Below are 25,168 nucleotides of genomic sequence, written 5' to 3' on the forward strand. Positions count from 1 at the left end.
TGGTGGAGGCAATGTGATGGTCTGGTGGAGGTGGAGGCAATGTGATGGTCTGGTAGAGGCAATGTGATGGTCTGGTGGAGGTGGAGGCAATGTGATGGTCTGGTGGAGGCAATGTGATGGTCTGGTGGAGGTGGAGGCAATGTGATGGTCTGGGGGAGGCAATGTGATGGTCTGGGGGAGGTGGAGTGGTGGTATAAGGTGAGTTGGTAGAGCATGGCGCTTGTAACGCCAGGGTAGTGGGTTCGATTCCCGGGACCACCCACACGTAGAATGTATGCACACATGACTGTAAGTCGCTTTGGATAAAGGCGTCTGCTAAATGGCATATATTAGTGGAGGCAATGTGATGGTCTGGGGGAGGTGGAGGCAATGTGATGGTCTGGTGGAGGTAATGTGATGGTCTGGGGGAGGTGGAGGCAATGTGATGGTCTGGGGGAGGCAATGTGATGGTCTGGTGGAGGTGGAGGCAATGTGATGGTCTGGTGGAGGCAATGTGATGGTCTGGGGGAGGTGGAGGCAATGTGATGGTCTGGGGGAGGTGGAGGCAATGTGATGGTCTGGTGGAGGTGGAGGCAATGTGATGGTCTGGGGAGGTGGAGGCAATGTGATGGTCTGGGGGAGGTGGAGGCAATGTGATGGTCTGGTGGAGGTGGAGGCAATGTGATGGTCTGGTGGAGGTGGAGGCAATGTGATGGTCTGGTGGAGGTGGAGGCAATGTGATGGTCTGGTGGAGGTGGAGGCAATGTGATGGTCTGGTGGAGGTGGAGGCAATGTGATGGTCTGGTGGAGGTGGAGGCAATGTGATGGTCTGGTGGAGGTGGAGGCAATGTGATGGTCTGGTGGAGGTGGAGGCAATGTGATGGTCTGGTGGAGGTGGAGGCAATGTGATGGTCTGGGGCTGCTTTGGTGGTGGTAAAGTGGGAGATTTGTACAGGGTCAAAGGGATCTTGAAGAAGGAAGGCTATCACTCCATTTTGCGACGCTGAATTGGAGCCAATTTCCTCCCACAACAGGACAATGATCCAAAACACAGCTCCAAACTATGCAAGAAATATTTAGGGAAGAAGCAGTCAGCTGGTATTCTGTCTATAATGGAGTGGCCAGCACAGTCACCGGATCCCAACCCTATTGAGCTGCTGTGGGAGCAGCTTGACCGTATAAGAAGGGGCCCATCAAATCAATTCAACTTGTGGGAGGTGTTTCAGGAAGCATGGGGTGAAATCTCTTCAGATTACCTCAACAAATTGACAAGACTAGACTGCCAAAGGTCTGCAAGGCTGTAATTGCTGCAAATGGAGGATTCTTTGACTAAAGCAAAGTTTTGAAGGACACAATTATAATTTCAATTGAAAGAAATTAATGATTTATAACCTTGTCAACGTCTTGACTATATTTCATGTATGTTTGCATGGAAAACATGGACATTTCTAAGTGACCCCAACCTGTTGAACGGTAGTGTATGTTACATGACGTACACAGAGCTGAACCCCTTCAGCTGCAGCCAGGCCTTGACCTCGTCAGGGGAGGAGTCGTACGTGATGTTGACGGACGGGAGGGAGGTGCTGCGAGCAGGAACAGCAAACTTCTTGTTGGCGCTTCGACCCAACGTGAGGCGGTGCATCAACTCGTCCTGAACCTCCTCCATGTTGGACTTCCTCCCTACAGGACACAACATTAACCATACCACCTAAACCCCAACCCTGACCCGTGACCCTCCTCCCTACAGGACACAACATTAACCATACCACCTAAACCCCAACCCTGACCCCTGACCCTCCTCCCTACAGGACACAACATTAACCATACCACCTAAACCCCAACCCTGAACCCTGACCCTCCTCCCTACAGGACACAACATTAACCATACCACCTAAACCCCAACCCTGACCCCTGACCCTCCTCCCTACAGGACACAACATTAACCATACCACCTAAACCCCAACCCTGAACCCTGACCCTCCTCCCTACAGGACACAACATTAACCATACCACCTAAACCCCAACCCTGACCCCTGAACCCTGACCCTAACACTAATCCAGACTCCTGATATTAACCCTGCCCACCGTCAGCCACCAGGAGACAGTACAGTACACAGACACCCATTAGACAGTACAGTACACAGACACCCATTAGACATTACAGTACACAGACACCCATTAGACATTACAGTACACAGACACCCATTAGACAGTACAGTACACAGACACCCATTAGACAGTACAGTACACAGACACCCATTAGACATTACAGTACACAGACACCCATTAGACATTACAGTACACAGACACCCATTAGACATTACAGTACACAGACACCCATTAGACATTACAGTACACAGACACCCATTAGACATTACAGTACACAGACACCCATTAGACATTACAGTACACAGACACCCATTAGACATTACAGTACACAGACACCCATTAGACAGTACAGTACACAGACACCCATTAGACATTACAGTACACAGACACCCATTAGACATTACAGTACACAGACACCCATTAGACATTACAGTACACAGACACCCATTAGACAGTACAGTACACAGACACCCATTAGACAGTACAGTACACAGACACCCATTAGACATTACAACCCATTAGACAGTACAGTACACAGACACCCATTAGACAGTACAGTACACAGACACCCAGGAGACAGTACAGTACACAGACACCCATTAGACATTACAGTACACAGACACCCATTAGACATTACAGTACACAGACACCCATTAGACATTACAGTACACAGACACCCATTAGACATTACAGTACACAGACACTCAACCTTTCCTAAAGTTACATGAAGCCAGGTGTGCCTTACGGTTGACTGGCTGGGGTTTCTGGTTTGGGTGGTCTCTCATGGTGACACTGGCTGGGATGCTTCCGGAGTCACTGGAGGTGTTGCTGCTCTGTCTGCTCACCGTGCTGGGAGGGGGGCGGGGGGGTTCGGCCGGGGGGGGCAGGGGAGGGGTGGGGAGACGTGGAGGGGCAGGAGGGAGGGGTGTGGGGATGGGGGGTGTGGGGATGGGGGGCATGGGGGTGGCCATGGGTTTGGGGACGTAGTCCGTCCGCTGTTTCTGAGGAGGAGAAGAGACGAGGAGACTGTAGTGGTGAACTCAGAACAGATCTAGCCTGGGCCTCCCGAGTGGCGCAGTGGTCTAAGGCTCTGCATCGCAGTGCTAGCTGTGCCACTAGAGATTCTGGGATTGAGTCCAGGCTCTGTCTCAGTGGTCTAAGGCTCTGCATCGCAGTGCTAGCTGTGCCACTAGAGATTCTGGGATTGAGTCCAGGCTCTGTCTCAGCCCGCCGCGACCGAGAGACCCATGGGGCAGCGCACAATTGGCCCAGCGTCGTCCGGGTTACGGGAGGGTTTTGACCGGCTGGGATATCCTTGTCTCATCGCGCACTAGCGACTCCTGTGGCGGGCCGGGTGCAGTGCGCGCTAACCAAGGTTGCCAGGTGTACGGTGTTTCCTCCAACACATTGGTGCGGCTGGCTTCCGGATTGGATGCGCGCTGTGTCAAGAAGCAGTGCTTCTTGGCTGGGTTGTGTTTCGGAGGACGCACGGCCCAAGTCCGTACGGGAGTTGCAGCGATGAGACAAGACTGTAACTACCAATTAGATATCACGAAATTAGGGAGAAAAAGGGGTAAAAAAATATATAATAATCAAAAACAAGATACAATCAGCCAATTCCATCCACTGTATTAATATGAAGCAGACGTTGCTTAGTTACCTCGTTCAACTCTCCCAGTAACTGTATTAATATGAAGCAGACGTTGCTTAGTTACCTCGTTCAACTCTCCCAGTAACTGTATTAATATGAAGCAGACGTTGCTTAGTTACCTCGTTCAACTCTCCCAGTAACTGTATTAATATGAAGCAGACGTTGCTTAGTTACCTCGTTCAACTCTCCCAGTAACTGTATTAATATGAAGCAGACGTTGCTTAGTTACCTCGTTCAACTCTCCCAGTAACTGTATTAATATGAAGCAGACGTTGCTTAGTTACCTTGTTCAACTCTCCCAGTAACTGTATTAATATGAAGCAGACGTTGCTTAGTTACCTCGTTCAACTCTCCCAGTAACTGTATTAATATGAAGCAGACGTTGCTTAGTTACCTCGTTCAACTCTCCCAGTAACTGTATTAATATGAAGCAGACGTTGCTTAGTTACCTCGTTCAACTCTCCCAGTAACTGTATTAATATGAAGCAGACGTTGCTTAGTTACCTCGTTCAACTCTCCCAGTAACTGTATTAATATGAAGCAGACGTTGCTTAGTTACCTCGTTCAACTCTCCCAGTAACTGTATTAATATGAAGCAGACGTTGCTTAGTTACCTCGTTCAACTCTCCCAGTAATTGCTTGCATGAGGAAATGGGGAAAAAAACATGTGAGTTGTGAGGTGTTGTACTGTAGATTTCCCACCGCAAACTCACTCAGGTGCAAAGACAACTGACAAGAAACCTCAAAACCACAGCACATTGACAAGGTGGTGGTAATATGGTTCAGATGAAACCACAGCACATTGACAAGGTGGTGGTAATATGGTTCAGATGAAACCACAGCACATTGACAAGGTGGTGGTAATATGGTTCAGATGAAACCACAGCACATTGACAAGGTGGTGGTAATATGGTTCAGATGAAACCACAGCACATTGACAAGGTGGTGGTAATATGGTTCAGATGAAACCACAGCACATTGACAAGGTGGTGGTAATATGGTTCAGATAAAACCACAGCACATTGACAAGGTGGTGGTAATATGGTTCAGATGAACCCACAGCACATTGACAAGGTGGTGGTAATATGGAACTGATACACTACAGAGGGAATCTAGACGTCTATAAAATGGAAGGGAGACAGATCCCTCCACTAGCTCGGCTAGAGGGGAAACTGATACACTACAGAGGGAATCTAGACGTCTATAAAATGGAAGGGAGACAGATCCCTCCACTAGCTCGGCTAGAGGGGAAACTGATACACTACAGAGGGAATCTAGACGTCTATAATATGGAAGAGAGACAGATCCCTCCACTAGCTCGGCTACAGGGGAAACTGATACACTACAGAGGGAATCTAGACGTCTATAATATGGAAGGGAGACAGATCCCTCCACTAGCTCGGCTACAGGGGAAACTAAAACACTACAGACTGCAGGAGATTAGGGCCGGCTCCGACTGCAGAAGGATAGGGGCCGGCTCCGACTGCAGAAGGTTAGGGCCACCAGAAGATTAGGGCCGGCTCCAACTTCAGAAGGTTAGGGCCGGCTCCGACTGCAGAAGGTTAGGGCCGGCTCCGACTGCAGAAGGTTAGGGCCGACTCCGACTGCAGAAGGTTAGGGCCACCAGAAGATTAGGGCCGGCTCCGACTGCAGAAGGTTAGGGCCACCAGAAGATTAGGGCCGGCTCCGACTGCAGAAGGTTCGGGCCGGCTCCGACTGCAGAAGGTTAGGGCCGGCTCCGACTGCAGGAGGTTAGGGCCGGCTCCGACTGCAGGAGGTTAGGGCCGGCTCCGACTGCAGGAGGTTAGGGCCGGCTCCGACTGCAGGAGGTTAGGGCCGGCTCCGACTGCAGAAGGTTAGGGCCACCAGAAGATTAGGGCCGGCTCCGACTGCAGAAGGTTAGGGCCACCAGAAGATTAGGGCCGGCTCCGACTGCAGAAGGTTAGGGCCACCAGAAGATTAGGGCCGGCTCCGACTGCAGAAGGTTAGGGCCGGCTCCGACTGCAGAAGGTTAGGGCCGGCTCCGACTGCAGAAGGTTAGGGCCGGCTCCGACTGCAGAAGGTTAGGGCCGGCTCCGACTGCAGAAGGTTAGGGCCGGCTCCGACTGCAGAAGGTTAGGGCCGGCTCCGACTGCAGAAGGTTAGGGCCGGCTCCGACTGCAGAAGGTTAGGGCCGGCTCCGACTGCAGAAGGTTAGGGGCCGGCTCCGACTGCAGAAGGTTAGGGGCCGGCTCCGACTGCAGAAGGATAGGGGCTGGCTCCGACTGCAGAAGGTTAGGGCCGGCTCCGACTGCAGAAGGTTAGGGCCACCAGAAGGTTAGGGGCCGGCTCCGACTGCAGAAGGTTAGGGCCACCAGAAGGTTAGGGGCCAGCTCCGACTGCAGAAGGTTAGGGGCCAGCTCCGACTGCAGAAGGTTAGGGCCACCAGAAGGTTAGGGGCCGGCTCCGACTGCAGAAGGTTAGGGCCACCAGAAGGTTAGGGGCCGGCTCCGACTGCATGTGTGGGTATGGAAGTGGGAAAACACCCTCATGATAAGTTCAGATTTTTGTGGCCCCCATCAAAGCTGCCCATCACTGCACTAAAGGCACTCAGCACACAGAGCCATTCTAACCCAGAGCCATATATATAGTATATATATATGCAGTATGACTCTGGTCCAACCAACCATACCTTGAACAACTCAAACTCCTTCTTTGGCATCATTAGCTTTATGTGAAAGACAAAGAGGAGCAGGTGGAATGGAGACAGACAGACAGACAGACAGACAGACAGGTTGCAGACAGGTTACAGACAGGACAGACAGGTTACAGACAGGTTACAGACAGACAGAGACAGACAAACAGACACAGACAGACAGGCAGACAGAGACAGACAGGTTGCAGACACAGACAGGTTGCAGACACAGACAGACAGACAGACAGACAGACAGACAGACAGACAGACAGACAGACAGACAGACAGACAGGTTGCAGACAGACAGACAGACAGACAGACAGACAGACAGACAGACAGACAGACAGACAGACAGACAGACCAGACAGACTTTGGCAGACAGACAGACAGGTGGACAGACACAGACAGACAGACAGACAGACAGACAGACAGACAGACAGACAGACAGACAGGACAGACAGACACAGACAGACAGACAGACAGACAGACAGACAGACAGACAGACAGACAGACAGACAGACAGACAGACAGACAGACAGACAGAAGGGACAGACAGACAGACAGACAGACAGACAGACAGACAGACAGACAGACAGACAGACAGACAGACAGACAGACAGACAGACAGACAGACAGACAGAGATGAATATGAGATGTATGACAGGGACATGATTTAATGGCTGATGAGATGCTTTACTCTGTCAATAGAACTGGTGAACATGTGGAGGAGAGGAGTCTACAGTCGTGGCAAAACGTTTTGAGACACAGATATTCATTTTCACAAAGTCTCCCTCAGTGTCTTTATATATTTTTGTCAGATGTTACTATGGATACTGAAGTATAATTACAGGCATTTCATACGTGTCAAAGGCTTTTATTGACAATTACATTCATTTGATGCAGAGTCAATATTTGCAGTGTTCTTTTTCAAGACCTCTGCAATCCGCCCTGTCATGCTGCCAATTAACTTCTGGGCCACATCCTGACTGATGGCAGCCCATTCTTGCATAATCAATGCTTGGAGTTTGTCAGAATTTGTGTGTTTTTGTTTGTCCACCCGCCTCTTGAGGATTGACCACAAGTTCTCAATGGGATTAAGGTCTGGGGAGTTTCCGAGCCACTTAGTTGTCACTTTTGCCTAATGGCAAGGTGCTCCATCATACTGGAAAAGGCATTGTTCATCACCAAACTGTTCCTGGATGGTTGGGAGAAGTTGCTCTCGGAGGATGTGTTGGTACCTCTCTTTATTCATGGGTGTGTTTTTAGGCAAAATTGTGAGTGAGCCCCACTCCCTTGGCTGAGAAGCAACCCCACACATGAATGGTCTCAGGATGCTTTACTGTTGGCATGAAACAGGACTGATGGTAGCGCTCACCTTGTCTTCTCCGGACAAGCTTTATTTCCGGATGCCCCAAACAATCGGAAAGGGGATTCAGAGAAAATGACTTTACCCCAGTCCTCAGCAGTCCAATCCCTGTACCTTTTGCAGAATATCAGTCTGTCCCTGATGTTTTTCCTGGAGAGAAGTGGCTTCTTTGCTGCCCTTCTTGACACCAGGCCATCCTCCAAAAGTCTTCGCCTCACTGTGCGTGCAGATGCACTCACACCTGCCTGCTGCCATTCCTGAGCAAGCTCTGTACTGGTGGTGCCCCGATCCCACAGCTGAATCAACTTTAGGAGACGGTACTTGCGCTTGCTGGACTTTCTTGGGCGCCCTGAAGCCTTCTTCAGAACAATTGGACCTCTCTCCTTGAAGTTCTTGATGATCCGTTAAATGGTTGATTTAGGTGCAATCTTACTGGCAGCAATATCCTTGCCCGTGAAGCACTTTTTGTGCAAAGCAATGATGATGGCAGGTGTTTCCTTGCAGGAAACCATGATTGACAGAGGAAGACCAATGATTCCAAGCACCACCCTCCATTTGAAGCTTCCAGTGTGTTATTCGAACTCAATCAGCATGACAGAGTGATCTCCAGCCTTGTCCTCATCAACACTCACACCTGTGTTAACGAGAGAATCACTGACATGATGTCAGCTGGTCCTTTTGTGGCAGGGCTGAAATGCAGTAGAAATGTTTTTGGGGGATTCAGTTCATTTGCATGGCAAAGAGGGACTTTGCAGTTAATTGCAATTCATCTGATCACTCTTCATAACATTCTGGAGTATATGCAAATTGCCATCATACAAACTGAGGCAGCAGACGTGAATATTAATATTTGAGTCATTCTCAAAACATTTGGCCACGACTGTATTATTGTACTCTATCAACATGACTAATATTAACATAGAAATGCTGAGAATATCAATACCTTATTCTGAAACACCGTCCAGGGACTCACCTGTATAGTATGGCTATAGATGGGTTCCCCCCGCACCGTGACGTCCACAGCCTTGGTGACCTCCAGGATGTTGTTTGGCACATAGCCAGACGCCCCGGAGCAGTTACACACTTTCCACCACTGCTTCCTGTCATCCAGCACCTGACCAGGGTTACCAGGGGAGAATTGGTTACAGTGTGTTGTAGATGGACCAGGGTTACCAGGGGAGAATTGGTTACAGTGTGTTGTAGATGGACCAGGGTTACCAGGGGAGGGTTGGTTACAGTGTGTTGTAGATGGACCTGACCAGGGTTACCAGGGGAGAATTGGTTACAGTGTGTTGTAGATGGACCTGACCAGGGTTACCAGGGGAGGATTGGTTACAGTGTGTTGTAGATGGACCTGACCAGGGTTACCAGGGGAGAATTGGTTACAGTGTGTTGTAGATGGATGGACCAGGGTTACCAGGGGAGAATTGGTTACAGTGTGTTGTAGATGGACCTGACCAGGGTTACCAGGGGGAGGATTGGTTACAGTGTGTTGTAGATGGACCAGGGTTACCAGGGGGAGGATTGGTTACAGTGTGTTGTAGATGGACCTGACCAGGGTTACCAGGGGACCATTCATTACAGTGTGTTGTAGATGGACCAGGGTTACCAGGGGACAAAGTTCAGTGTGTTGTAGATGGACCTGACCAGGGTTACCAGGGGACATTGGTTACAGTGTGTTGTAGATGGACCTGACCAGGGTTACCAGGGGGAGGATTGGTTACAGTGTGTTGTAGATGGACCTGACCAGGGTTACCAGGGGAGAATTGGTTACAGTGTGTTGTAGATGGACCAGGGTTACCAGGGGAGGATTGGTTACAGTGTGTTGTAGATGGACCAGGGTTACCAGGAGGAGGATTGGTTACAGTGTGTTGTAGATGGACCAGGGTTACCAGAGGGAGGATTGGTTACAGTGTGTTGTAGATGGACCAGGGTTACCAGGGGAGAATTGGTTACAGTGTGTTGTAGATGGACCTGACCAGGGTTACCAGGGGGAGGATTGGTTACAGTGTGTTGTAGATGGACCAGGGTTACCAGGAGGAGGATCGGTTACAGTGTGTTGTAGATGACCAGGGTTACCAGGGGGAGGATTGGTTACAGTGTGTTGTAGATGGACCTGACTTGGGGTAGATGTGGTTAAACCAATGACTGTATATGAATCGACAAAGCCATCGATCCCATGACACCACTCATTCCTATGTGAAGTGGCAATAGGGCATTTGAAGACAAAGTCATCTGTTAAGATGGCTTCCGATGGATACGTAACATGCTCACAGTTTGAGCTACGCCAGAAAGTGACGATGCAGGCTAACTCAGTGCTGTCTCCTCACATTGACCGGGGTACTGCAGGCTAACTCAGTGCTGTCTCCTCACATTGACCGGGGTACTGCAGGCTAACTCAGTGCTGTCTCCTCACATTGACCGGGGTACTGCAGGCTAACTCAGTGCTGTCTCCTCACATTGACCGGGGTACTGCAGGCTAACTCAGTGCTGTCTCCTCACATTGACCGGGGTACTGCAGGCTAACTCAGTGCTGTCTCCTCACATTGACCGGGGTACTGCAGGCTAACTCAGTGCTGTCTCCTCACATTGACCGGGGTACTGCAGGCTAACTCAGTGCTGCCTCCTCTGATTGACCGGGGAACTGCAGGCTAACTCAGTGCTGCCTCCTCACATTGACCGGGGTACTGCAGGCTAACTCAGTGCTGCCTCCTCACATTGACCGGGGTACTGCAGGCTAACTCAGTGCTGCCTCCTCACATTGACCGGGGTACTGCAGGCTAACTCAGTGCTGCCTCCTCACATTGACCGGGGTACTGCAGGCTAACTCAGTGCTGCCTCCTCACATTGACCGGGGTACTGCAGGCTAACTCAGTGCTGTCTCCTCTGATTGACCGGGGTACTGCAGGCTAACTCAGTGCTGTCTCCTCACATTGACCGGGGTACTGCAGGCTAACTCAGTGCTGCCTCCTCACATTGACCGGGGTACTGCAGGCTAACTCAGTGCTGCCTCCTCACATTGACCGGGGTACTGCAGGCTAACTCAGTGCTGTCTCCTCTGATTGACTGGGGTACTGCAGGCTAACTCAGTGCTGCCTCCTCTGATTGACCGGGGTACTGCAGGCTAACTCAGTGCTGCCTCCTCTGATTGACCGGGGTACTGCAGGCTAACTCAGTGCTGCCTCCTCTGATTGACTGGGGTACTGCAGGCTAACTCAGTGCTGCCTCCTCTGATTGACTGGGGTACTGCAGGCTGCCATTAGCAACTAAATGATCCTTCAAACTTCTTCCGTGTGTGATTTTAAACTAATCGGCTCAAGAACATACATCTGGTGTAATAGAGGTATTTACTGGTAACATGATTGTGTTCAATGTTTTATTTTATTTACACTAAGATTAACCACGAAGCCATTTTCCCATTCACTATACTGCGGTATCCCATTTTCTGCAAACAATGCCTACAGTACCGGCGGTCGGCCATGAACTTTGTGGGCTTCATCGAGAGGGGGCAATCGTTCTCCCCTGGGGTCAAACATTGAGCACAACATGTGTCTGTGCTCTCCACTGCCATCTAGTGGTTCTTGTCGTAAAATGAGTGTTCTCGTGATCGACACAAGACAACATTGGTGAAACGAAGACGTTGATAACTATGTGCCGTGACGCAGGGTCTGAAACAACCGGCTTTAACTATTCTGGGGTTATTACACTGACGTTACATGTTGCAGTGAGCCTTCGTGTTAAATGTTTGGGTTAACCGTTCCTTACCTCCACAACCTCGTCCTGTACCAATGACAGCTCCGTGTTGTTTCTGGCCACGAAGTCGTACTTGGATTTGGCAAACAGTTTCGGCTGACCTCTGCTGCCGTGGGCCTCGTAGTTCCTGTTCACGTCAGAGGTTAAGAGGTCAGGGGGTTAGACGGATGGACTAACAGTAGAACTGATACACTGAGGATGAATGCACATGTCGTATCCAATCATATCATCATCCAAAACCACAACATGCGTTGTGCACCACAGACCGAGCACATCTCAACGTCCAAAAAACCCACAGTACAGTACGACACTGCAGGAGACACACTGCACGGTGTGGTGGTACAAGCTGCATGCTTATGGACATGACTGAACGGGGATAAAGCCGAACATGGACCGCAGACACCGACATGCTACTGCTACTGACTGTCCCGGCCGAGGAGAAGTGGCCCAACTTTAACATCAGAGGTTAGAGAGAGAACAGAGGGATAGGGAGAGGATAGAGGGGGCTGTGATTGATCAAGATTACCCCAAGCACCCAGAGTTGTGATGTTTTTATATACAGTAGAACATTATAGAGTCAGAGTGTTAGCCTGTTAACCCCTAAGAGGATAAGAACGGAGGATGTGAATCCCAATGGAAAGGAGACAACACTGTGAATACAGACACAATGTCAGAGGATCCGGTGTGAACCAATAGGGGAGAGTAAGAGATGAGATTGGCAGATTCAACACCAGTAGGAAATAACTACTTCCTGTCCCTCATGCTGCTACCTTTAGCTAGCTAGCTAGCTACTACCTGACGCTCATTATGTTTATTCAACCGTTAGCTAGCTAGCTACTCACTGGGATGTGATGTTTATTCAATTGTTAGTTAGCTACTTCCTGTGATGTGATGTTTCTTCAATCGTTAGCTAGCTAGCTACTCACTGGGATGTGATGTTTATTCTACAGTTAGCTAGCTACTTCCTGGGATGTGATATTTATTCTACAGCTAGCTAGCTACTCACTGGGATGTGATGTTTATTCTACAGGTACCTAGCTACTTCCTGGGATGTGATGTTTATTTTTACAGAGTACCTAGCTACTTCCTGGGATGTGATATTTATTAAATCGTTAGCTATCTAGCTACTTCACTGGGATGTGATGTTTATTCAATCGTTAGCTAGCTACTTCCTGGGATGTGATGTTTATTTTCACAGTTACCTAGCTACTTCCTGGGATGTGATATTTATTCAATCGTTAGCTAGCTAGCTACTCACTGGGATGTGATGTTTATTCTACAGTTAGCTAGCTACTTCCTGGGATGTGATGTTTATTCTACCGTTACCTAGCTACTTCCTGGGATGTGATGTTTATTTTCACAGTTACCTAGCTACTTCCTGGGATGTGATGTTTATTCTACAGTTAGCTAGCTACTTCCTGGGATGTGATGTTTATTCTACAGTTAGCTAGCTACTTCCTGGGATGTGATGTTTATTCTACAGTTAGCTAGCTACTTCCTGGGATGTGATGTTTATTCTACAGGTAGCTAGCTACTTCCTGGGATGTGATGTTTATTCTACAGTTAGCTAGCTACTTCCTGGGATGTGATGTTTATTCTACAGTTAGCTAGCTACTTCCTGGGATGTGATGTTTATTCTACAGTTAGCTAGCTACTTCCTGGGATGTGATGTTTATTCCTAGGGATGTGATGTTTATTCTACAGGTAGCTAGCTACTTCCTGGGATGTGTTTATGTTTATTCTGGGACAGTTTATTCTAGCTAGCTACTTCCTGGGATGTGATGTTTATTCTACAGGTAGTTTAGCTACTTCCTGGGATGTGATGTTTATTCTACAGTTAGCTAGCTACTTCCTGGGATGTGATGTTTATTCTACAGTTAGCTAGCTACTTCCTGGGATGTGATGTTTATTCTACAGTTACCTAGCTACTTCCTGGGATGTGATGTTTATTCTACAGTTAGCTAGCTACTTCCTGGGATGTGATGTTTATTCTACAGTTATGCTACAACAGCTATGTTTCCCTGGGATGTGATGTTTATTCTACAGTTAGCTAGCTACTTCCTGGGATGTGATGTTTATTCTACAGGTAGCTAGCTACTTCCTGGGATGTGATGTTTATTCTACAGTTAGCTAGCTACTTCCTGGGATGTGATGTTTATTCTACAGTTAGCTAGCTACTTCCTGGGATGTGATGTTTATTCTACAGTTACCTAGCTACTTCCTGGGATGTGATGTTTATTCTACAGTTACCTAGCTACTTCCTGGGATGTGATGTTTATTCTCAGAGAGAGAGAGAGATGAGATTGGAAGATGCTACAACAGCAGGAAAGAATATGTTTCCCAGTTGAGAGGGGACAGTTTTACAGTTCAGATTTAGAGTAAGTGAAGTGTGCCCAGAGGGCCATTGGTTTTATAGACGGTAAAACATGGCCAGTTCTTCAGGGCGTTGGGTTCAGTCAGGTGACCACAGCGTTACCGGTCTACGTGTCGTGAGACGGCCTGGTTGAAGGCCTGCACGGCCGTGCCCTGGTCCGAGAGGTGCATGCGTTTGTAGGCCTTGTTGTCCAATGCATACCCTTGTGGAGATGGGAAGTCCTGAACACCCGGATGCTGAGGGAGACAGATAACACAAACACATCAGCTGAACTCTCAGTTATTATCACTGATGAAGAGACTGTGATCACTGATCAATGGACTGTCATTATTCATCAATGGACTGTCATTATTGATGGAAATATTGTCATTACTGATGAAGGGACTGTCATTATTCATCAATGGACTGTCATTATTCATGAAAATATTGTCATTATTGATGAAGAGACTGTCATTACTGATGAAGGGACTGTCATTACTGATGAAGGGACTGTCATTACTGATGAAGGGACTGTCATTATTGATGAAGGGACTGTCATTACTGATGAAGGGACTGTCATTATTGATGAAGGGACTGTCATTACTGATGAAGGGATGAAGGACTGTCATTACTGATGAAGGGACTGTCATTACTGATGAAGGGACTGTCATTACTGATGAAGGGACTGTCATTACTGATGAAGGGACTGTCATTATTGATGAAGGGACTGTCATTACTGATGAAGGGACTGTCATTACTGATGAAGGGACTGTCATTACTGATGAAGGGACTGTCATTACTGATGAAGGGACTGTCATTATTGATGAAGGGACTGTCATTATTGATGAAGGGACTGTCATTACTGATGAAGGGACTGTCATTACTGATGAAGGGACTGTCATTATTGATGAAGGGACTGTCATTATTGATGAAGGGACTGTCATTACTGATGAAGGGACTGTCATTATGATGAAGGGACTGTCATTACTGATGAAGGACTGTCATTTGATGAAGGGACTGTCATTACTGATGAAGGGACTGAAGGGACTGTCATTCTGATGAAGGACTGTCATTACTGATGAAGGGACTGTCATTACTGATGAAGGGACTGTCATTACTGATGAAGGGACTGTCATTACTGATGAAGGGACTGTCATTACTGATGAAGGGACTGTCATTACTGATGATGGGACTGTCATTACTGATGAAGGGACTGTCATTACTGATGAAGGGACTGTCATTATTGATGAAGGGACTGTCATTACTGATGATGGGACTGTCATTACTGATGAAGGGACTGTCATTACTGATGAAGGGACTGTCATTACTGATGAAGGGACTGTCATTACTGATGAAGGGACTGTCATTACTGATGAAGGGACTGTCATTATTGATGAAGGGACTGTCATTACTGATGAAGGGACTGTCATTATTGATGAAGGGACTGTCATTATTGATGAAGGGACTGTCATTATTGATGAAGGGACTGTCATTACTGATGAAGGGACTGTCATTACTGATGAAGGGACTGTCATTACTGATGAAGGGACTGTCATTACTGATGAAGGGACTGTCATTATTGATGAAGGGACTGTCATTATTGATGAAGGGACTGTCATTACTGATGAAGGGACTGTCATTACTGATGAAGGGACTGTCATTACTGATGAAGGGACTGTCATTACTGATGAAGGGACTGTCATTACTGATGAAGGGACTGTCATTACTGATGAAGGGACTGTCATTACTGATGAAGGGACTGTCATTACTGATGAAGGGACTGTCATTATTGATGAAGGGACTGTCATTACTGATGAAGGGACTGTCATTACTGATGAAGGGACTGTCATTACTGATGAAGGGACTGTCATTACTGATGAAGGGACTGTCATTACTGATGAAGGGACTGTCATTATTGATGAAGGGACTGTCATTACTGATGAAGGGACTGTCATTACTGATGAAGGGACTGTCATTACTGATGAAGGGACTGTCATTACTGATGAAGGGACTGTCATTATTGATGAAGGGACTGTCATTACTGATGAAGGGACTGTCATTACTGATGAAGGGACTGTCATTATTGATGAAGGGACTGTCATTACTGATGAAGGGACTGTCATTATTGATGAAGGGACTGTCATTACTGATGAAGGGACTGTCATTACTGATGAAGGGACTGTCATTACTGATGAAGGGACTGTCATTACTGATGAAGGGACTGTCATTACTGATGAAGGGACTGTCATTATTGATGAAGGGACTGTCATTACTGATGAAGGGACTGTCATTACTGATGAAGGGACTGTCATTATTGATGAAGGGACTGTCATTACTGATGAAGGGACTGTCATTACTGATGAAGGGACTGTCATTACTGATGAAGGGACTGTCATTACTGATGAAGGGACTGTCATTACTGATGAGGGACTGTCATTACTGATGAAGGGACTGTCATTACTGATTACTGTGATGATGAAGGGACTGTCATTATTGATGAAGGGACTGTCATTACTGATGAAGGACTGTCATTACTGATGAAGGGACTGTCATTACTGATGAAGGGACTGTCATTACTGATGAAGGGACTGTCATTATTGATGAAGGGACTGTCATTACTGATGAAGGGAGGGACTGTCTGTCATTACTGATGAAGGGACTGTCATTACTGATGAAGGGACTGTCATTACTGATGAAGGGACTGTCATTATGATGAAGGACTGTCATTATGATGAAGGGACTGTCATTACTGATGAAGGGACTGTCATTACTGATGAAGGGACTGTCATTATTGATGAAGGGACTGTCATTACTGATGAAGGGACTGTCATTACTGATGAAGGGACTGTCATTACTGATGAAGGGACTGTCATTACTGATGAAGGGACTGTCATTACTGATGAAGGGACTGTCATTATTGATGAAGGACTGTCATTACTGATGAAGGGACTGTCATTACTGATGAAGGGACTGTCATTATTGATGAAGGGACTGTCATTACTGATGAAGGGACTGTCATTACTGATCTGTCATTACTGATGAAGGGACTGTCATTATTGATGAAGGGACTGTCATTATTGATGAAGGGACTGTCATTACTGATGAAGGGACTGTCATTATTGATGGGACTGTCATTATTGATAAACGGCCTGTCATTACTGATGAAGAGACTGTCATTACTGATGAAGGGACTGTCATTATTGATGAAGGGACTGTCATTACTGATGAAGGGACTGTCATTATTGATGAAGGGACTGTCATTACTGATGAAGGGACTGTCATTACTGATGAAGGGACTGTCATTACTGATGAAGGGACTGTCATTACTGATGAAGGGACTGTCATTACTGATGAAGGGACTGTCATTACTGATGAAGGGACTGTCATTACTGATGAAGGGACTGTCATTATTGATGAAGGGACTGTCATTACTGATGAAGGGACTGTCATTACTGATGAAGGGACTGTCATTACTGATGAAGGGACTGTCATTACTGATGAAGGGACTGTCATTACTGATGAAGGGACTGTCATTACTGATGAAGGGACTGTCATTATTGATGAAGGGACTGTCATTATTGATGAAGGGACTGTCATTACTGATGAAGGACTGTCATTACTGATGAAGGGACTGTCATTACTGATGAAGGGACTGTCATTACTGATGAAGGGACTGTCATTACTGATGAAGGGACTGTCATTACTGATGAAGGGACTGTCATTACTGATGAAGGGACTGTCATTCTGATGAAGGGACTGTCATTACTGATGAAGGGACTGTCATTACTGATGAAGGGACTGTCATTCTGATGAAGGACTGTCATTATTGATGAAGGGACTGTCATTATTGATGAAGGGACTGTCATTACTGATGAAGGACTGTCATTACTGATGAAGGGACTGTCATTACTGATGAAGGGACTGTCATTACTGATGAAGGGACTGATGAAGGACTGTCATTACTGATGAAGGGACTGTCATTACTGATGAAGGGACTGTCATTACTGATGAAGGGACTGTCATTATTGATGAAGGGACTGTCATTATTGATGAAGGACTGTCATTACTGATGAAGGGACTGTCATTACTGATGAAGGGACTGTCATTATTGATGAAGGACTGTCATTACTGATGAAGGGACTGTCATTACTGATGAAGGGACTGTCATTACTGATGAAGGGACTGTCATTATTGATGAAGGGACTGTCTGATGAAGGGACTGTCATTACTGATGAAGGGATGAAGGGACTGTCATTACTGATGAAGGGACTGTCATTACTGATGAAGGGACTGTCATTACTGATGAAGGGACTGTCATTACTGATGAAGGGACTGTCATTACTGATGAAGGGACTGTCATTACTGATGAAGGACTGTCATTACTGATGAAGGGACTGTCATTACTGATGAAGGGACTGTCATTACTGATGAAGGGACTGTCATTATGATGAAGGGACTGTCATTACTGATGAAGGGACTGTCATTATTGATGAAGGGACTGTCATTACTGATGAAGGGACTGTCATTACTGATGAAGGGACTGTCATTATTGATGAAGGGACTGTCATTATTGATGAAGGGACTGTCATTACTGATGAAGGGACTGTCATTACTGATGAAGGGACTGTCATTATTGATGAAGGGACTGTCATTACTGATGAAGGACTGTCATTACTGATGAAGGGACTGTCATTATTGATGAAGGGACTGTCATTATTGATGAAGGGTCATTACTGATGAAGGGACTGTCATTACTGATGAAGGGACTGTCATTATTGATGAAGGGACTGTCATTATTGATGAAGGGACTGTCATTACTGTCATTATGATGGGACTGTCATTATTGATGAAGGACTGTCATTATTGATGAAGGGACTGTCATTATTGATGAAGGGACTGTCATTACTGATGAAGGGACTGTCATTATTGATGAAGGGACTGTCATTACTGATGAAGGGACTGGACTGTCATTATTGATGGGACTGTCATTACTGATGAAGGGACTGTCATTACTGATGAAGGGACTGTCATTACTGATGAAGGGACTGTCATTACTGATGAAGGGACTGTCTTGATGAAGGGACTGTCATTATGAAGGACTGTCATTACTGATGAAGGGACTGTCATTACTGATGAAGGGACTGTCATTACTGATGAAGGGACTGTCATTATTGATGAAGGGACTGTCATTACTGATGAAGGGACTGTCATTACTGATGAAGGGACTGTCATTACTGATGAAGGACTGTCATTACTGATGAAGGGACTGTCATTACTGATGAAGGGACTGTCATTATTGATGAAGGGACTGTCATTACTGATGAAGGGTCACTGATGAAGGACTGTCATTACTGATGAAGGGACTGTCATTATTGATGAAGGGACTGTCATTACTGATGAAGGGACTGTCATTACTGATGAAGGACTGTCATTACTGATGAAGGGACTGTCATTACTGATGAAGGGACTGTCATTACTGATGAAGGGACTGTCATTATTGATGAAGGGACTGTCATTACTGATGAAGGACTGTCATTACTGATGAAGGGACTGTCATTATTGATGAAGGGACTGTCATTACTGATGAAGGGACTGTCATTACTGATGAAGGGACTGTCATTATTGATGAAGGGACTGTCATTACTGATGAAGGGGGACTGTCATTACTGATGAAGGACTGTCATTACTGATGGGACTGTCATTACTGATGAAGGGACTGTCATTATGATGAAGGGACTGTCATTACTGATGAAGGGACTGTCATTATTGATGAAGGGACTGTCATTATTGATGAAGGGACTGTCATTACTGATGAAGGGACTGTCATTACTGATGAAGGGATGAAGGGACTGTCATTACTGATGAAGGGACTGTCATTACTGATGAAGGGACTGTCATTACTGATGAAGGGATGAAGGGACTGTCATTACTGATGAAGGGACTGTCATTACTGATGAAGGGACTGTCATTACTGATGAAGGGACTGTCATTACTGATGAAGGGACTGTCATTACTGATGAAGGGACTGTCATTACTGATGAAGGGACTGATTATTGATGAAGGGACTGTCATTATGATGAAGGGACTGTCATTATTGATGAAGGGACTGTCATTACTGATGAAGGGACTGTCATTACTGATGAAGGACTGTCATTACTGATGAAGGGACTGTCATTACTGATGAAGGGACTGTCATTATTGATGAAGGGACTGTCATTACTGATGAAGGGACTGTCATTATTGATGAAGGGACTGTCATTACTGATGAAGGGACTGTCATTACTGATGAAGGGACTGTCATTGATGAAGGGACTGATGACTGAGGGACTGTCATTACTGATGAAGGGACTGTCATTACTGATGAAGGGATGAAGGGACTGTCATTACTGATGAAGGACTGTCATTACTGATGAAGGGACTGTCATTACTGATGAAGGGACTGTCATTACTGATGAAGGGACTGTCATTACTGATGAAGGGACTGTCATTACTGATGAAGGGACTGTCATTACTGATGAAGGGACTGTCATTACTGATGAAGGACTGTCATTACTGATGAAGGGACTGTCATTACTGATGAAGGGACTGTCATTACTGATGAAGGACTGTCATTACTGATGAAGGGACTGTCATTACTGATGAAGGGACTGTCATTACTGATGAAGGACTGTCATTACTGATGAAGGGACTGTCATTACTGATGAAGGGACTGTCATTATTGATGAAGGGACTGTCATTATTGATGAAGGGACTGTCATTACTGATGATGAAGGGACTGTCATTACTGATGAAGGGACTGTCATTATTGATGAAGGGACTGTCATTACTGATGAAGGGACTGTCATTACTGATGAAGGGACTGTCATTATTGATGAAGGGACTGTCATTATGATGAAGGGACTGTCATTACTGATGAAGGGACTGTCATTACTGATGAAGGGACTGTCATTACTGATGAAGGGACTGTCATTATTGATGAAGGACTGTCATTACTGATGAAGGGACTGTCATTACTGATGAAGGGACTGTCATTACTGATGAAGGGACTGTCATTACTGATGAAGGACTGTCATTACTGATGAAGGGACTGTCATTACTGATGAAGGGACTGTCATTACTGATGAAGGGACTGTCATTACTGATGAAGGGACTGTCATTACTGATGAAGGGACTGTCATTACTGATGAAGGGACTGTCATTACTGATGAAGGGACTGTCATTACTGATGAAGGGACTGTCATTACTGATGAAGGGACTGTCATTACTGATGAAGGGACTGTCATTACTGATGAAGGGACTGTCATTACTGATGAAGGGACTGTCATTACTGATGAAGGGACTGTCATTACTGATGAAGGGACTGTCATTACTGATGAAGGGACTGTCATTACTGATGAAGGGACTGTCATTACTGATGAAGGGACTGTCATTACTGATGAAGGGACTGTCATTATTGATGAAGGGACTGTCATTACTGATGAAGGGACTGTCATTATTGATGAAGGGACTGTCATTATTGATGAAGGGACTGTCATTATTGATGAAGGGACTGTCATTATTGATGAAGGGACTGTCATTATTGATGAAGGGACTGTCATTACTGATGAAGGGACTGTCATTACTGATGAAGGGACTGTCATTACTGATGAAGGGACTGTCATTATTGATGAAGGGACTGTCATTATTGATGAAGGGACTGTCATTACTGATGAAGGGACTGTCATTATTGATGAAGGGACTGTCATTACTGATGAAGGGACTGTCATTACTGATGAAGGGACTGTCATTACTGATGAAGGGACTGTCATTACTGATGAAGGGACTGTCATTATTGATGAAGGGACTGTCATTATTGATGAAGGGACTGTCATTACTGATGATGAAGGGACTGTCATTACTGATGAAGGACTGTCATTACTGATGAAGGGACTGTCATTACTGATGAAGGGACTGTCATTACTGATTTAAAAAATTTTTTTTTTACCTTTATTTAACATTTTACATTTACATTTAAGTCATTTAGCAGACGCTCTTATCCAGAGGACTTCAAATTGCATACACCTGATGACAACCAGTGGAACAGCCACTTGCATCTAAATCTTGTTGGGGGGGGAGAAGGGGGGTGAGAAGGAAACCAGGCAAGTCAGTTAAGAACATATTCTTATTTTCAATGACGGCCTGGGAACAGTGGGTTAACTGTCTGTTCAGGGGCAGAACGACAGATTTGTACCTTGTCAGCTCGGGGTTTGAACTGAACCTTCCGGTTACTAGTCCAACGCTCTAACCACTAGGCTACGCTGCCGCCCCTGATGAAGGGACTGTCATTATTGATAGGGGCTAGGGGTCATAGTTTAGGGGTCAGGGGTTAGGGTGCGTACCTCAGTAGACATGTGAACCATCTCCTCCTATCTAAGGATCTCAGAGTGGGTTAGGGGTTAGGGGTCAGAATTTAGGGATTAGGGGTCAGGGTGCGTACCTCAATAGACAGCCTGTGAACCATCTCATCCTATCTAAGGATCTCAGAGTAGTTTAGGGGTTAGGGGTCAGAGTTTAGGGGTTAGGGGTCAGGGTGCGTACCTCAGTAGACAGCCTGTGAACCATCTCCTCCTGTCTAAGGATCTCAGAGTGGGTTAGCGGTTAGGGTCAGAGTTTAGGGATTAGGGGTCAGGGTGCGTACCTCAGTAGACAGCCTGTGAACCATCTCCTCCTGTCTAAGGATCTCAGAGTGGGTTAGGGGTTAGGGGTCAGAATTTAGGGATTAGGGGTCAGGGTGCGTACCTCAGTAGACAGCCTGTGAACCATCTCATCCTATCTAAGGATCTCAGAGTAGTTTAGGGGTTAGGGGTCAGGGGTTAGGGGTCAGGGTGCGTACCTCAGTAGACAGCCTGTGAACCATCTCCTCCTGTCTAAGGATCTCTGAGTGGGTTAGGGGTTAGGGGTCAGAGTTTAGGGGTTAGGGGTCAGGGTGCGTACCTCAGTAGACAGCCTGTGAACCATCTCCTCCTGTCTAAGGATCTCAGAGTGGGTTAGCGGTTAGGGTCAGAGTTTAGGGATTAGGGGTCAGGGTGCGTACCTCAGTAGACAGCCTGTGAACCATCTCCTCCTGTCTAAGGATCTCAGAGTAGTTTAGGGGTTAGGGGTCAGGGTGCGTACCTCAGTAGACAGCCTGTGAACCATCTCCTCCTGTCTAAGGATCTCAGAGTAGTTTAGGGGTTAGGGGTCAGGGGTCAGGGTGCGTACCTCAGTAGACAGCCTGTGAACCATCTCCTCCTATCTAAGGATCTCAGAGTAGTTTAGGGGTTAGGGGTCAGGGGTTAGGGGTCAGGGTGCGTACCTCAGTAGACAGCCTGTGAACCATCTCCTCCTGTCTAAGGATCTCTGATTGGGCGAGGGTCTGGGTCAGCTGATTCAGCTCTGCCTCTCGTGATTGGGGGACGAACGGCATCATGGGAGGTTCCCAACCATCACGGAACTGCAGCGTACACGGAGGGAAGTAGTGGTCCTTAGGCCACTCCAACCTGGAGAAGGGGAGGGAGGGAGGGAGGGAGGGAGAGGGGAGGGGAGGGGGAGGGAGGGAGGGGGAGAGGGAGAGGGAGGGGAGGGAGGGAGGGGAGGGGAGAGAGGAGGAGAGAGGAGGGAGGAGGGAGGGGAGGGGGAGAGGGAGGGGAGGGGGGGGGAGGGAGGAGGGGGGGGAGGGGGAGGGAGGGAGGAGGGGGGAGGGGGGGAGGGAGGAGGGGAGGGAGGGGGAGAGGGGGGGGGGAGGGGAGGGGGAGAGGGAGGGGAGAGGGGGAGGGGGGGGGAGAGGGAGGGAGAGGGAGGGAGGGGGGGAGGGAGGGAGGGAGGGAGGGGAGGGAGGGAGGGAGGGGAGGAGAGAGGGAGGGGGGAGGGAGGGAGGGAGGGGGGAGAGGAGGGGGGGAGGGGAGGGAGGGGAGGGGAGGGAGGGAGGGAGGGGGGAGGGGAGGAGAGAGGGAGGGGGGAGAGGAGGGAGGGGAGGGGAGGGGAGGGAGAGGGAGGGAGGGAGGGAGGGAGGGGGAGGGAGGGGAGAGGAGGAGGGGGAGGGGAGGGGAGAGGGAGGAGAGGGGGAGAGGGAGGGAGGGAGGGAGGGGAGGGGGAGGGAGGGAGGGAGGGGGGGGGAGGGGAGAGAGGAGGGGGGGAGAGGGGAGGGAGGGAGGGGAGGGGGGGAGGAGGGAGGGAGGGGGAATGGAGGGAGGGGAGGAGAGAGGGAGGGGGGGGAGGGGGAGGGAGGGGGGGGGAGGGAGGGGGGGAGGGGAGGGGGAGGGAGGGAGGGAGGAGGGAGGGAGGGGGGGGGGAGGGGGGGGGGAGGGGGAGGGAGGGGGGGAGGGGGAGGGGGAGAGGGGGAGGGAGGGAGGGGGAGAGGGGGAGGGAGGGAGGGGGAGGGAGGGGAGGAGAGAGGGAGGGGGAGAGGGAGGAGGGGGAGAGGGAGGGGAGGAGAGAGGGAGGAGAGAGGGAGGGGAGGAGAGAGGGAGGGAGGGGGAGAGGGAGGGAGAGAGAGAGAGGGAGGGGAGGGAGGGGAGGAGAGAGAGGGAGGGGGGGAGGGGGGAGAGAGGGAGGAGAGAGGGAGGGGAGGAGAGAGGGAGGGGAGGGGGGGAGAGAGGGAGGGAGGGAGGGGGGAGGGAGGGGGGAGGGGGAGGAGAGAGGGAGGGGGAGGGAGGGGGGGAGAGGGAGGGGAGGGGAGGGGGAGATGGAGGAGGGGGAGGGAGGGAGGGAGAGGGAGGGAGGGAGAGGGAGGGAGGGGGGGAGAGAGGGAGGGGGGGGAGGGGGGGGAGAGGGGAGGAGAAAGGGAGAGAGAGGGGAGGGAGGGAGGGAGGGAGGGGGAGAGGGAGGGGGGAGGGAGAGAGAGGGGAGGAGGGAGAGAGGGAGGGGAGGAGAGAGGGAGGGAGGGAGGGGGAGAGGGAGAGAGGAGGGGAGGAGAGAGGGGGGGAGGAGAGAGGGGGGAGAGGGGAGGAGAGAGGGAGGGGGGAGAGAGGAGGGGGAGAGGGGGAGGGAGGGAGGAGGAGGGAGGGGAGAGAGAGGGAGAGAGAGAGGGAGGGGAGGAGAGAGGGAGGAGAGGAGAGAGAGAGGGGAGGGAGAGAGGGGAGAGAGAGGGAGGGGATGGGAGGGAGAGAGGGAGAGAGGGGAGGGGAGGGGGAGAGAGGGAGGGAGAGGGAGAGGGAGGAGAGAGGGAGGGAGGGAGGGGGAGAGGATGGGAGGGAGGGAGGGGGAGAGGGAGGGGAGAGGAGGAGGGAGGGAGAGGAGAGGGAGGGGAGGGGAGGGAGAGAGGGG

At 48.6% G+C, this 25,168-nt stretch overlaps 1 protein-coding gene and 1 long non-coding RNA gene across 12 annotated transcripts in view; both read right to left on the reverse strand.

Annotated features, from left to right (window-relative positions):
• The window catches only part of eps8a (epidermal growth factor receptor pathway substrate 8a), a 175,792-nt gene that overhangs the window by 3,676 nt on the left and 146,948 nt on the right, over positions 1 to 25,168 (reverse strand). For 5 of the 9 annotated variants that reach the window (XM_052514476.1, XM_052514474.1, XM_052514477.1 and 2 more), the window contains 8 exons: positions 23,220 to 23,403; positions 14,009 to 14,142; positions 11,545 to 11,659; positions 8,753 to 8,893; positions 6,411 to 6,446; positions 4,354 to 4,377; positions 2,834 to 3,089; positions 1,476 to 1,659 (listed from right to left, as the gene is read on the reverse strand). In XM_052514476.1, the coding sequence (XP_052370436.1) occupies positions 1,476 to 1,659; positions 2,834 to 3,089; positions 4,354 to 4,377; positions 6,411 to 6,446; positions 8,753 to 8,893; positions 11,545 to 11,659; positions 14,009 to 14,142; positions 23,220 to 23,403 (1,074 nt within the window). The remainder of the gene's footprint in view (positions 1 to 1,475; positions 1,660 to 2,833; positions 3,090 to 4,353; positions 4,378 to 6,410; positions 6,447 to 8,752; positions 8,894 to 11,544; positions 11,660 to 14,008; positions 14,143 to 23,219; positions 23,404 to 25,168) is intronic. The other 4 variants (XM_052514481.1, XM_052514479.1, XM_052514478.1 and 1 more) reach the window with 4 other exon arrangements.
• LOC127927790 (uncharacterized) lies at positions 11,666 to 14,002 on the reverse strand. Of its 3 annotated transcripts, XR_008129062.1 has the most exons (4): positions 13,743 to 14,002; positions 13,454 to 13,493; positions 12,859 to 13,179; positions 11,666 to 12,774 (listed from the first exon to the last, which is right to left on the reverse strand). It is a non-coding gene; the product is annotated as an uncharacterized LOC127927790 (long non-coding RNA). The 3 variants fall into 3 exon arrangements; XR_008129064.1 differs by lacking the exon at positions 13,454 to 13,493 and having other exon boundaries at positions 12,859 to 13,139; XR_008129063.1 differs by lacking the exon at positions 13,454 to 13,493.

The sequence above is a fragment of the Oncorhynchus keta genome, unplaced genomic scaffold, assembly GCF_023373465.1.
Source record: "Oncorhynchus keta strain PuntledgeMale-10-30-2019 unplaced genomic scaffold, Oket_V2 Un_scaffold_17580_pilon_pilon, whole genome shotgun sequence".
NCBI lineage: Eukaryota > Metazoa > Chordata > Actinopteri > Salmoniformes > Salmonidae > Oncorhynchus > Oncorhynchus keta.